At 41.3% G+C, this 15,000-nt stretch overlaps 1 protein-coding gene across 1 annotated transcript in view; it reads right to left on the reverse strand.

Annotated features, from left to right (window-relative positions):
* Nucleotides 1-15,000, reverse strand: part of adgrl3.1 (adhesion G protein-coupled receptor L3.1) — a 319,635-nt gene that overhangs the window by 147,385 nt on the left and 157,250 nt on the right. The window contains 2 exon segments of the mRNA XM_064926745.1: nucleotides 12,905-13,519; nucleotides 14,528-14,713. Of these exon segments, the coding sequence (XP_064782817.1) occupies nucleotides 12,905-13,519; nucleotides 14,528-14,713 (801 nt within the window).

The raw sequence follows: 15,000 nt of genomic DNA on the forward strand, positions 1-15,000 counted from the left end.
CCCTTTATAATGCAACACTATTGACCAAGGCTCTGAAATGGCTCCCTGTTCCCTCTGTAGTGCAACATGTTGGACAAAGGCTCTGAAATGGCTCTGAAATGGCTCCCTGTTCCCTCTATAATGCAACACTATTAACCAAGGCTCTGAAATGGCTCCCTGTTCCCTATATAATACAACACTATGGACCAAGGCTCTGAAATGGCTCCCTGTTCCCTCTATAATGCAACACTATGGACCAAGGCTCTGAAATGGCACCCTGTTCCCTCTATAATGCAACACTATTAACCAAGGCTCTGAAATGGCTCCCTGTTCCCTATATAATACAACACTATTGACCAAGGCTCTGAAATGGCTCCCTGTTTCCTCTATAATGCAACACTATTGACCAAGGCTCTGAAATGGCACCCTGTGCCCTATATAAAACAACACTATTAACCAAGGCTCTGAAATGGCACCCTGTTCCCTCTGTAGTGCAACATGTTGGACCAAGGCTCTGAAATGGCACCCTGTGCCCTATATAAAACAACACTATTGACCAAGGCTCTGAAATGGCACCCTGTTCCCTATATAATACAACACTATGGACCAAGGCTCTGAAATGGCACCCTGTTCCCTCTATAATGCAACACTATGGACCAAGGCTCTGAAATGGCTCCCTGTTCCCTATATAATACAACACTATGGACCAAGGCTCTGAAATGGCACCCTGTTCCCTCTATAATGCAACACTATGGACCAAGGCTCTGAAATGGCTCCCTGTTCCCTATATAATACAACACTATGGACCAAGGCTCTGAAATGGCTCCCTGTTCCCTCTCTAATGCAACACTATTAACCAAGGCTCTGAAATGGCTCCCTGTTCCCTATATAATACAACACTATGGACCAAGGCTCTGAAATGGCTCCCTGTTCCCTCTATAATGCAACACTATGGACCAAGGCTCTGAAATGGCACCCTGTTCCCTCTATAATGCAACACTATTAACCAAGGCTCTGAAATGGCTCCCTGTTCCCTATATAATACAACACTATGGACCAAGGCTCTGAAATGGCTCCCTGTTCCCTCTATAATACAACAATATGGACCAAGGCTCTGAAATGGCACCCTGTTCCCTCTGTAGTGCAACATGTTGGACCAAGGCTCTGAAATGGCACCCTGTTCCCTATATAATACAACACTATTGACCAAGGCTCTGAAATGGCACCCTGTTCCCTCTATAATGCAACACTATGGACCAAGGCTCTGAAATGGCACCCTGTTCCCTCTGTAGTGCAACATGTTGGACCAAGGCTCTGAAATGGCACCCTGTTCCCTTTATAATACAACACTATGGACCAAGGCTCTGAAATGGCACCCTGTTCCCTCTATAATGCAACACTATTAACCAAGGCTCTGAAATGGCTCCCTGTTCCCTATATAATACAACACTATGGACCAAGGCTCTGAAATGGCACCCTGTTCCCTCTATAATGCAACACTATGGACCAAGGCTCTGAAATGGCTCCCTGTTCCCTCTATAATGCAACACTATGGACCAAGGCTCTGAAATGGCACCCTGTTCCCTCTATAATGCAACACTATTAACCAAGGCTCTGAAATGGCTCCGTGTTCCCTCTATAATACAACACTATGGACCAAGGCTCTGAAATGGCACCCTGTTCCCTATATAATACAACACTATGGACCAAGGCTCTGAAATGGTACTCTGTTCCCTCTATAATACAACACTATGGACCAAGGCTCTGAAATGGCTCCCTGTTCCATCTATAATACAACACTATGGACCAAGGCTCTGAAATGGTACCCTGTTCCCTCTGTAGTGCAACACATTGGACCAAGGCTCTGAAATGACACCCTGTTCCCTCTGTAGTGCACTATCTAGGGAATAGGGTGCCAATTGGGACTCACAGCCAAGGATTGCCATCATCCCATTATTCACCATGAGATTCCTACCGTACCCATTTCTAATGTGTCACATTGCTCCTCATTAAACACATTCTGCAATGTGTGAGAGGAAAAACGACTGTGTGTGTGTGTGTGTGTGTGTGTGTGTGTCGTAATTTATTCAGCGTTAACCCACTAACCACAACCTAGCTATTTCAGAATTGCTGAAACATTGTATCATTTTTGAGTAAACTTTGAGGCTGTTAAAGTCTGTAGAACACACACACACACACACACACACACACACACACACACACACACACACACACACACACACACACACACACACACACACACACACACACACTTTGTAGCGGTGCAGGCTGATCAATAATTTACATATTTAATCTAATACATCAGGCATGCTAACTGTAGGCCTCAATAAAACGTGAGAGAGAGAGAGAGAGAGAGAGAAGGAGAGAGAGAGACAGAGAGAGAGAGAGAAAGAGAGAAAGAGAGAGAGAGAGATAGGGAGAAAGAGAAAGAGAGAGAGAGAGAGAGAGAGAGAGAGAGAGAGAGAGAGAAAGAAAGAGAGAGAGAGAGAAAGAGAGAGAGAGAAAGAGAGAGAGAGAAAGAGAGAGAGATAGGGAGAAAGAGAAAGAGAGAGAGAGAGAGAGAGAGAGAGAGAGAGAGAGAGAGAGAGAGAGAAGAGAGAGAGAGAAAGAAAGAGAGAGAGAGAGAAAGAGAGAGAGAGAGAGAGAAAGAAGAGAGAGAAAGAAGAGAGAGAAAGAAGAGAGAGAGAGAGAGATCATAGTACAATATAGTAGATTTTGCATCGTGTAATATAATATATTATGGTATAACACAGTATAGTGGATAGTATTGTATAGCTGTATAGTATCGTATAATATTGAATAGAACAGTTGTGTAGTATAGTAGTATAGTCAAGTATAGTAGTATAGTATATTAGTGTGGTATGGTATAGTGGTATATCATAGTATAGCAGTATATTAAAGCAGCATTGTATAGAATAGAATAGCAGTATAGTACACTGGTGTAATATGGTAGTACAGAACATTATAGTATAGTACAGTATATAGTGAAGAATAGTTGTACACTATAATAGCATGGTACAGTGTAGTAGTATAATATAGTATAGTAGTATAATATAGTATAGTAGTATAATATAGTATAGTGGTATACTATAGTATAGTAGTATAATATAGTATAGTAGTATAATATAGTATACTAGTATAATACTAGTATAATATAGCATAGTAGTATAATATAGTATGGTAGTATAATATAGTATAGTAGTATACTATAGTATAGTATAGTATATAATATAGTATAGTATATAATATAGTATAGTAGTATAATATAGTATAGTAGTATAATATAGTATAATAGTATAATATATAATATAGTATGGTAGTATAATATAGTATACTAGTATAATCTATAATCTATAATATAGTAATCTATAATATAGTATAGCAGTATAATGTAGTATGGTAGTATAATATAGTATAGTAGTATAATATCGTATAGTAGTATAATATAGTATAGTAGTATAATATAGTATAGTATTATAGTATAGTATAGTAGTATAATATAGTATAGTAGTATAGTGTAGTTTTGTATAGTAGCATAGTACTACTGTACACTACATTATACTATATTCCAATATAGTACAGTGTACTATAGTGTGGTGTAGTGTACTGTAGTGTAGTGTAGTGTGGTGTGGTGTAGTGTAGTGTAGTGTGGTGTAGTGTGGTGTGGTGTAGTGTAGTATGGTATGTTGTAGTGTGGTGTTGTGTGGTGTAGTGTGGTGTAGTATAGTATATTGTGGTGTAGTGTAGTATAGTATAGTGTGGTGTGGTGTAGTGTAGTGTAGTGTAGTGTGGTGTAGTGCAGTGTAGTGTAGTGTAGTGTGGTGTAGTGTGGTGTGGTGTAGTATAGTATAGTATAGTATAGTATAGTATAGTATAGTATAGTGTAGTATAGTGTGGTGTAGTGTAGTGTGGTGTAGTGTGGTGTGGTGTAGTGTAGTATAGTATAGTGTAGTGTCGTGTGGTGTAGTGTGGTGTAGTGTAGTGTAGTATAGTATGGTATAGTATGGTATAGTGTGGTGTAGTGTGGTGTAGTGTGGTGTAGTATAGTATATTGTGGTGTAGTGTAGTGTAGTGTAGTGTAGTATAGTATAGTGGGGTGTGGTGTAGTGTATTGTAGTGTAGTATGGTATATTGTGGTGTGGTGTAGTGTAGTGTATTGTAGTGTAGTATGGTATATTGTGGTGTGGTGTAGTGTGGTGTAGTATAGTATATTGTGGTGTAGTGTAGTGTAGTGTAGTATAGTATAGTGTGGTGTGGTGTGGTGTAGTGTAGTGTAGTTGTAGTGTAGTGTGGTGTAGGGTAGTGTGGTGTGGTGTGGTGTAGTGTAGTGTACTGTGGTGTAGTATAGTATAGTGTGGTGTAGTGTGGTGTGGTGTAGTGTAGTGTAGTTGTAGTGTGGTGTAGTGTAGTGTGGTGTGGTGTGGTGTAGTGTAGTGTGGTGTAGTATAGTATAGTGTAGTGTGGTGTGGTGTAGTGTAGGGTGGTGTAGTGTAGTGTAGTGTAGTGTAGTGTAGTGTGGTGTAGTGTAGTGTAGTGTGGTGTGGTGTGGTGTGGTGTGGTGTGGTGTGGTGTAGTGTAGTGTGGTGTGGTGTAGTATAGTATGGTGTGGTGTGGTGTAGTGTAGTGTAGTGTGGTGTGGTGTGGTGTAGTATAGTATGGTGTGGTGTAGTGTGGTGTAGTGTGGTGCAGTGTAGTGTAGTGTAGTGTAGTGTAGTGTAGTATGGTGTGGTGTGGTGTGGTGTAGTGTAGTGTAGTGTGGTGTGGTGTGGTGTAGTGTGGTGTGGTGTGGTGTGGTGTAGTGTAGTGTGGTGTGGTGTAGTATAGTATGGTGTGGTGTGGTGTGGTGTAGTGTGGTGTGGTGTAGTGTGGTGTGGTGTAGTGTGGTGTGGTGTAGTGTGGTGTGGTGTGGTGTAGTGTGGTGTGGTGTAGTGTAGTGTAGTATGGTGTGGTGTAGTGTGGTGTGGTGTAGTGTGGTGTGGTGTGGTGTAGTATAGTGTGGTATAGTATGGTGTGGTGTAGTGTGGTGTGGCGTGGTGTAGCGTAGTGTGGTGTGGTGTAGTGTGGTGTAGTGTAGTGTAGTGTGGTGTATTGTGGTGTAGTGTGGTGTGTTGTGGTGTAGCGTAGTGTGGTGTGGTGTAGTGTAGTGTGGTATAGTATGGTGTGGTGTAGTGTGGTGTGGTGTGGTGTAGTGTAGTATAGTATATTGTGGTGTGGTGTGGTGTAGTGTGGTGTAGTGTAGTGTAGTGTGATGTGGTGTGGTGTAGTGTAGTGTAGTGTGGTGTGGTGTAGTGTAGTGTAGTGTGGTGTAGTGTGGTGTAGTGTAGTGTAGTGTAGTATATTGTGGTGTGGTGTAGTGTGGTGTAGTGTGGTGTAGTGTGGTGTAGTATAGTATATTGTGGTGTAGTGTAGTGTAGTATAGTATAGTGTGATGTAGTGTGGTGTAGTGTAATAAAGTATAGCATCGCATAGTATAGTGTAGTATGGTATAGCATAGTATAGTATAGTATGGTATGGTATAGTATGCCACAGTATAGTGGAGTATAGTACGGTATAGTATAGTGCAGTATAGTATAGCACGGGCAGTATAATGCAGTATAGTATAGCGCAGTATATTATAGCATATTATAGTATGGTATAGTACGATATAGTATGGTGCAGTATAGTGTGGTATAGTGTAGTATAGTGCAGTATAGTGTGGTGTAGTGTAGTATAGTACAGTGTAGTATAGTGTAGTATGGTGTGGTATGGCGTGGTATAGTATGGTATAGTACAGTGTAGTATAGTATGGTATAGTATAGTGTAGTATAGTACATTATATTATAGTATAGTGCTGTGTAGTATGGTGTAGTATGGTATAGTATAATGCATTATATTATAGTATATTGTAGTATAGTGTAGTATAATATAGCATAGTGCAGTATCGTTTATTGTAGTATAATGTAGTATAGTATAGTGCAGTTTGGTATAGTATAGTGTAGTATAGTGCAGCAGAGTATGGTATAGTATAGCATATTGTAATATAGTGTAGTATAGTATGGTATAGTATAGTATAGTGTGGTAGGGTATGGTATAGTGTAGTATAGTGTAGTGTTGTATAGTGTTGCATAATATGGTATGGTATAGTGTAGTATAGTGTAGTATAGTATAGTGTAGTATAGTATGGTATTGTGTAGTATAATGGGGTGTAGTATATTGTAGTATAGTATGGTATAGTATAGCATGGTGGCGTATAGTATAGTATGAGTATGGTATAGTATAGCATATTGTAATGGTATAGTATGGTATAGTATAGCATATTGTAATATAGTGTAGTATAGTATGGTATAGTATAGTATAGTGTGGTAGGGTATGGTATAGTGTAGTATAGTGTAGTGTAGTATAGTGTTGCATAATATGGTATGGTATAGTGTAGTATAGTGTAGTATAGTATAGTGTAGTATAGTATGGTATAGTATCGTGTATTGTGGTATAGCATAGCGTAGTATAGTATGGTATAGTGTAGTGTATTATAGCATAGTATAGTACAGTATAGTGTACTATCGCGTAGTATAGTATAGTACAGTATAGTGTAGTATAGTATAGCGTAGTATAGTATGGTATAGTATAGCGTAGTATAGAATGGTGTAGTATAGTATAGTGTAGTATGGTGTAGTATAGTGTAGCATGGTATAGTGTAGTATAGTATGGTATAGTATGGTGTAGTATAGTGCGGTATAGTATAGTGTAGTATAGTATGGTATAGTATGGTGTAGTGTAGTACAGTATAGTATAGTGTAGTATGGTTTAGTATAGTATGGTATAGTATAGTGTAGTATAGTGTAGTATAGTGTAGTATAGCATGGTATAGTATAGTGTAGTATAGTACGGTATGGTATAGTATAGTGTAGTATAGTGTAGTATAGTATGGTATAGTATTGTGTAGTATAGTATGGTATAGTGTGGTATAGAATGGTTTAGTATAGTATGGTATAGTATAGTGTAGTATAGTATGGTATAGTATAGTGTGGTACAGCATGGTATGGTATAGTGTAGTATAGTGTAGTATAGCATGGTATAGTATAGTGTAGTACAGTATGGTATAGTATGGTATAGAATGGTTTAGTATAGTATGGTATAGTATAGTGTGGTATAGTGTAGTATAGTATATTGTATTATGGTGTAGTGTGGTATAGTGTAGTATAGTATGGTATAGTATAGTGTGGTACAGCATGGTATGGTATAGTGTAGTATAGTGTAGTATAGCATGGTATAGTATAGTGTAGTATAGTACGGTATGGTATAGTATAGTGTAGTATAGTGTAGTATAGTATGGTATAGTATTGTGCAGTATAGTATGGTATAGTGTGGTATAGAATGGTTTAGTATAGTATGGTATAGTATAGTGTAGTATAGTGTAGTATAGTATATTGTATTATAGTATGGTATAGTATAGTGTAGTATAGTGTAGTGTGGTATAGTGTAGTATAGTATGGTATAGTATAGTGTGGTACAGCATGGTATGGTATAGTGTAGTATAGTGCAGTATAGTATGGTATAGTGTAGTGTAGTATAGTATGGTATGGTATAGAGTAGTATAGTGTAATATAGTGTAGTATAGTATGGTATAGTATAGTGTAGTATAGTACGATATAGTATAGTGTAGTATAGTGTGGTATAGTATAGTGCAGTATAGTGCAGGTTAGTAATGTGTAGCATAGTATAGTATATTATAGTATAGTATAGTATAGTATGGTATAGTATAGTGTGGTATAGTATGGTATCGTATAGTGTAGTATGGTATCGTATAGTGTAGTATAGTGTAGTATAGTATGGTACAGTATAGTGTAGTATAGTGTGATATAGTGTAGTATAGTATGGTATAGTATAGTGTAGTATAGTATATTGCAGTATAGTATGGTATAGTATAGTGTAGTATAGTGTAGTATAGTGTGGCATAGTATAGTGTAGTATAGTGCGGTATAGTGTGGTACAGTATGGTATAGTATAGTGTAGTATAGTGTAGTATAGTATGGTATAGTGTAGTATAGTGTAGTATAGTATGGTATAGTATAGTGCAGTATAGTGCAGGTTAGTAATGTGTAGAGACACAGAGTCAAAAGAAGCTCCATTAAGAGGGAAAACAACTGAACCAGGAGAGAGATGACTCAGCCATCAGAGGAGATGGGAGATCTGCATTTCAATAGACGCCACTGTCTTTGTGCTGCGGGAAGTCTATGAGTTCAGCATTACAAAGGCACAGGGATCTGTTTGGACTGACGATAAACAGCTCACCGTAGTTCGTCTAGGAGTGGGTGTGTCTTAAATCATAAGCTATTCACTAAATAGGGCAAAGTATAGGCACTATAGAAGTGGGGGTTTGGTTCTGCTTTTCACAACTCTGATGTCTTGTGCCTGGAGATTTTCACTAACCAGGAACAACTCTGGGCCCTGGTTAAACTCTAGACTTCTTACATTTACATTTACATTTAAGTCATTTAGCAGACGCTCTTATCCAGAGCGACTTCTTCCTGGTTAGGAACAACTCCAGAACAACTCTGGGCCCTAGTGATTACTCTAGACTTAAACCTGGTCTGGAACAACTCTGGGCCCTAGTTATAACTCTAGATTTAAACCTGGTCTGGAACAACTCTGGGCCCTAGTTATAAGTCTAGACTTAAACCTGGTCTGGAACAACTCTGGGCCCTAGTTATTACTCTAGACCTTTACATGGTCTGGAACAACTCTGGGCCCTAGTTATAACCCTAGACTTAAACCTGGTCTGGAATAACTCTGGGCCCTAGTTATTACTCTAGACTTAAACCTGGTCTGGAATAACTCTGGGCCCTAGTTATAACTCTAGAGTTAAACCTGGTCTGGAACAACTCTGGGCCCTAGTTATAACTTTAGACTTAAACCTGGTCTGGAACAACTCTGGGCCCGAGTTATAACTCTAGACTTCTTCCTGGTCAGGTCACATGGTCAAATATTAGTTTTCCACAACGTAGCTTTCACCTAACTACAGTATATAATGTATATCAGAACAGAACAGAGTAGAACAGAACCGAGCAGAACAGAGTAGAACAGAACAGAGTAAAACAGAACAGAGCAGAACAGAGTAGAACAGAACCGAGCAGAACAGAGTAGAACAGAACAGAGCAGAACAGAGTAGAACAGAAAAGAGTAGAACAGAACAGAGAAGAACAGAGTAGAACAGAACAGAGTAGAACAGAGCCGAACAGAGCAGAGCAGATCAGAACAGAGCAGAACAGAGTAGAGCAGAACAAAACAGAGCAGAACAAAACAGAACAAAGCAGAACAGAGCAGAACAAAGCAGAACAGAGCAGAACAGAGCAGAGCAGAACAGAGCGAACAGAGCAGAAGAGAACAGAGCAGAACAGAGCAGAACAGAGCAGAGCTGAACAGAGCAGAACAGAGCAGAACAGAGCAGAACAAAACAGAACAGAGCAGAACAGAGCAGTGAGTGTGTGTGTGTGTGTGTGTGTGTGTGTGTGTGTGTGTGTGTGTGTGTGTGTGTGTGTGTGTGTGTTTGGTAGGTTGTTCGCTCCATTTAATCTCCATTGATCATCTCTTAAAGCTCCTGTAGACACACAAGTCTCCATTATAAAACACAGAGATCTCCGAGAACACTGTTTCCATCCCTCTTCCCCTCCCACCCGCCTTCCCTCCCTTCCCCCACCCCTCTTTACCTTGCTCCCCTAACTCCCTTTCTCCAGCTCTCCCTCTCCATCCCTCCTTCACCATCACTCTCCAACTCTCCCGCTCCATCCCTCCTTCACCATCACTCTCCAACTCTCCCGCTCCATCCCTCCTTCACCATCACTCTCCAACTCTCCCGCTCCATCCCTCCTTCACCATCACTCTCCAACTCTCCCGCTCCATCCCTCCTTCACCATCACTCTCCAACTCTCCCGCTCCATCCCACCTCATCCACCCCTCTCTCCCCTTCCTTTCCAACTCTCCCTCTCCATCCCTCCTTCACCATCCTCTCTCCCCTTCCTCTCTAACCCTTCCTCTCCATCCCTCCTTCACCATCCTCTCTCCCCTTCCTCTCTAACCCTTCCTCTCTAACCCTTCCTCTCCATCCCTTCCTCTCCATCCCTCCTTCTCCATCTCTCTCTCCCCTTCCTCTCTAACCCTTCCTCTCTCCCCTTCCTCTCCATCCCTCCCTCTCCATCCCTCCTTCACCCTCCTCTCTCCCCTTCCTCCAATAATTTCTTGTAGTGTCTCCTAAATGTGTGTAAAAGCATGCATTAATTCAACCATCATTTAATAAAGAGAGGCTGAACTGAGTTGCCTGCACCGTGAGAAGGTGTTAGAGTCAATTACACTGGCTAGATAGTGTAGCTTAGACCTCCAGGGATATCCAGAGAAGGGGGTAGGCCTGCTCTTATACCCCAATCTGAGAGTGCCTGTCTCTGGGAAGGAATCACTCAACTCCCCCCTAAGACTCTCCAGGGCCCTAGTCCATTTAAGAGTAATGTACTCTACTGGGCTAGGCTGGGAGGGGGAGGGAGGGGAAGGAAGAGGGAGAGAGACAGGAGAGAGAGACAGGAGAGAGAGAGAGAGAGAGAGAGACATGAGAGAGAGTGAGAGAGAGTGAAAGACAGAGGGGGGAGATAGGGGGAGAGAGACAGGAGAGATAGTGAGAGAGAGAGAGACACGAGAGAGTGAGAGAGAGCGAAAGAAAGAGGGGGAGAGAGAGATGGAGAGAGAGGGGGGAGATAGTGAGAGAGAGAGAGAGGGAGAGAGAGAGAGAGAGAGAGAGGGGGAGAGAGAGGGGGAGATAGTGAGAGAGATAGAGAGAGAGAGAGGGGGGGGAGAGAGTGAGAGAGAGAGAGAGAGAGAGAGAGAGAGGGGGGGGGGTAGAGAGGGGGAGACAGAGAGAGAAATGGAGAGAGAGACAGAGAGAGGAAAAAAAAACTACCACAAGACTGTGTTCCCTCCCTCCCTCTGAGCTAAAGTCTAGAAACTGTCCATTACTAAAGAAGTCTATAGACTGTCCATTACTAAATAAGTCTAGAGACTGTCCATTACACACACCTACAGAACTAAAGTAGTCTAGAGACTGCCCATTACTAAAGAAGTCTATAGACTGTCCATTACTAAAGAAGTCTAGAGACTGTCCATTACACTCACCTACAGAACTAAAGTAGTCTAGAGACTGCCCATTACTAAAGAAGTCTATAGACTGTCCATTACTAAAGAAGTCTAGAGACTGTCCATTACACACACACATAGAACTAGAGAAGTCTAGAGACTGTCCATTATACACACCCACAGAACTAAAGTAGTCTAGAGACTGTCCATTACACACACCCACAGAACTAAAGTAGTCTAGAGACTGTCCATTACACACACCCACAGAACTAAAGTAGTCTAGAGACTGTCCGTTACACAAACCTACAGAACTAAAGTAGTCTAGAGACTGTCCATTACACAAACCTACAGAACTATATTCCAGAGACTGTCCATTACTAAAGAAGTCTATAGACTGTACATTACTAAAGAAGTCTAGAGACTGTCCATTACACAAACCTACAGAACTAAAGTAGTCTAGAGACTGCCCATTACTAAAGAAGTCTAGAGACTGCCCATTACACAAACCTACAGAACTAAAGTAGTCTAGAGACTGTCCATTACACTCACCTACAGAACTAAAGTAGTCTAGAGACTGCCCATTACTAAAGAAGTCTAGAGACTGTCCATTACACAAACCTAGAGAACTAAAGTAGTCTCGAGACTGTCCATTACACACACCTACAGAACTAAAAAGGTCTAGAGACTGTCCATTACACACACCTACAGACCTATAGTAGTCTAGAGACTGTCCATTACACACACCTACAGAACTATAGTCTCGAGACTGTCTATTACACACAACCCACAGAACTAAAGAAGTCTCTAGAAACTGTCCATTACACAAACCTACAGAACTATAGAAGTCTAGAGACTGTCCATTACACACAACTGTAGAACTATAGTCTTGAGACTGTCCATTACACACAACTACAGAACTATATTCTAGAGACTGTCCATTACACACACCTACAGAACTAAAGTAGTCTAGAGACTGTCCATTACACAAACCTACAGAACTAAAGTAGTCTAGAGACTGTCCATTACACACACCTACAGAACTAAAGTAGTCTAGAGACTGTCCATTACACACACCTACAGAACTAAAGTAGTCTAGAGACTGTCCATTACACACACCTACAGAACTAAAGTAGTCTAGAGACTGTCCATTACACTCACCTACAGAACTAAAGTAGTCTAGAGACTGCCCATTACTAAAGAAGTCTAGAGACTGCCCATTACTAAAGAAGTCTAGAGACTGTCCATTACACAAACCTCCAGAACTAAAGAAGTCTAGAGACTGTCCATTACACAAGTAGTCTAGAGACTGTCCATTACACACACCTACAGAACTAAAGTAGTCTAGAGACTGTCCATTACACAAACCTATAGAACTAAAGTAGTCTAGAGACTGTCCATTACACACACCTACAGAACTAAAGTAGACTAGAGACTGTCCATTACACAAGTAGTCTAGAGACTGTCCATTACACAAACCTACAGAACTAAAGAAGTCTAGAGACTGTCCATTATACACACCTACAGAACTAAAGAAGTCTAGAGACCGTCCATTACACTCACCTACAGACCTATAGTAGTCTAGAGACCGTCCATTATACACACCTACAGACCTATAGTAGTCTAGAGACTGTCCATTACACACACCTACAGAACTATAGTCTCTAGACTGTCCATTACACACACCTACAGAACTAAAGAAGTCTCTAGACAGATTAATATTCCACCTAGCCCAGTCAAGCCTAGAAAAACCAAGAGTTTTAAGAAAGAATGAAAGTCGAAGAGAGAAGTAGATGAATATTTCACCTACCCAATCTGTTGTCGTTGTTCCCGAAGTCCAGTAAGTATTTGACCACGTGATAGTTGTTCCAGACGTACAGCAGATTGTCTCTGGGATTGTAGTCCACTGCTGCTATGTACTGGTAAGAGTTAGGGAACAGGATGGACACAAAGGTTTCTTTACTCTGCGTGGTGCTGTACATATAATCTATCTTGTTCCCCGTGGCCTCGTTGTCGTCGTCCTCGTAGACGGTTTTCACCACGTAGAGCACGCCGCACACCATGAAGGCGTTGGAGGCTGTCCGCTTGTCGTAGGTGGTGTCCCAGGACCCTTCGACGCGGAGCGTGTAAGGGTTGAGCTGCGAGACCACGATGCGTCCGTTGTTCGTCTCCGTGGCGTACAGAACCCAGAGGCCCATTTCGTCGACGGCGAGGTCGATGTCCGACTTGCCGCCCCAGCGGTACGGCGACGTGTCGTGGTAGTTGGCGTTGGCGATGATGGCCTCGCCGCTCTTGATCCGCGTGCGGAGGTCGAACTTGACGATGTTGCGCGTCCGCTCCTTGTTGAAGAACAAAGCTCCGTCGTAGACCACGAAGCCTGTCCCGTCGACGCGGTGAGGCAGCTTGTATGTGGTCGTCGGTCGTCCTGTAAACAATAGCATTCAAATACATTTTAATTAGAAGTGTTTTTTTGTTTCAAAACATCCGAGGGGAAGTGTCCCCAGACAGAGATTAAACCTTGTCCAGGACAACAACAAAAAACAAGATTCTCCATTTAAAGAACTTCTTAGGTCTTATCTGTGTCTGGGGAAACTCAGCCAGGTCCCCCCGTGATACAAGTCAGTGTCCGACGTCCATCCATGTCTGAGGAAGTCAGGAGACAATGTGGAAACTGGCCACTAGGGGCAACAGGAAGCGCTGTTACCTTCGAGTTAAGTTTTGGTTTTGCTCGGTCGTTGTAACGATCTGCCTCTGGTGCAAAAGGATGCATTTTCAAAACGCAGCAATAGAAAATTGTTTTTGAGACATTTTGTTTTAAGCCCAAAACTTAACCCTCATCTTAACCACTTGGAGTTAATAACTTAACCTTAACCCTCACCTTAACCACTTGGAGTTAATAACTTAACCTTAACCCTCACATTAACCACATGGAGTTAATAACTTAACCTTAACCCTCACCTTAACCACTTGGAGTTAATAACTTAACCTTAACCCTCACCTTAACCACATGGAGGTAATAACTTAACCCTAAACAATTCGACAATTGCAAAATTTGAAGTTTCAGACACATGGATAAACTTCTAATATTGACATAACATTTTTTATTTATTTTACCTTTATTTAACCAGGTAAGTCAGTTAATAAGAACAAATTCTTATTTTCAATGACGGCCTCGGAACAGTGGGTTAACTGCCTGTTCAGGGGCAAAAAGACAGATTTGTACCTTGTCAGCTCGGGGAGTTGAACTTGCAACCTTCCGGTTACTAGTCCAACGCTCTAACCACGAGGCTACGCTGCCGAGAGCTACTTGTGCCCTTTAATTAAAGTCACTTTACATTAGCAAGTTTAATAAAAAAAAATAAAAAAAACAGCAATAAAATCCAACATTATAATAAAAATAAATGTGTTAAATAATTGTGAGTAAAACGCAGACCTGCGATGAAGTCCTCCTTGGAGGAGTACTCTGTGAGAGTGTCCGTGCGGTAGGGGGTCCAGGGCATGTAGTAAATCTTATCGGAGGCCTGGAATGGGTCTTTACACCAGGCTCCTGATTGGTGGTCGGACTCAAACAGGTGTTCACTCTGGTACACGCCTCGTAGGATACCTGGACACAGGAACACTGCAGAGGACAGAGGTACGTGTGATCGTTTAAATTCAATCCCATTCCATTGTGTTGATGGTGCGTTCGCTGAGACCAAGGCTTGTTGTCTGTTTGCAGTATCATGGTTTTCATTGATGATGTATCTAAAGTGCATGTAGGCTAGTTTACTGCTCATTATTCTCACTGTGTATCTCCATGTATTCTCACTGTGCATCTCCATGTATTCTCTATGTGTATCTCCATGTATTCACACTGTGTATCTCCATGAATTCTCTATGTGTATTTCCATGTATTCTCACTGTGTA

The sequence above is a fragment of the Oncorhynchus masou genome, chromosome 20 (assembly GCF_036934945.1).
Source record: "Oncorhynchus masou masou isolate Uvic2021 chromosome 20, UVic_Omas_1.1, whole genome shotgun sequence".
Lineage (NCBI taxonomy): Eukaryota > Metazoa > Chordata > Actinopteri > Salmoniformes > Salmonidae > Oncorhynchus > Oncorhynchus masou.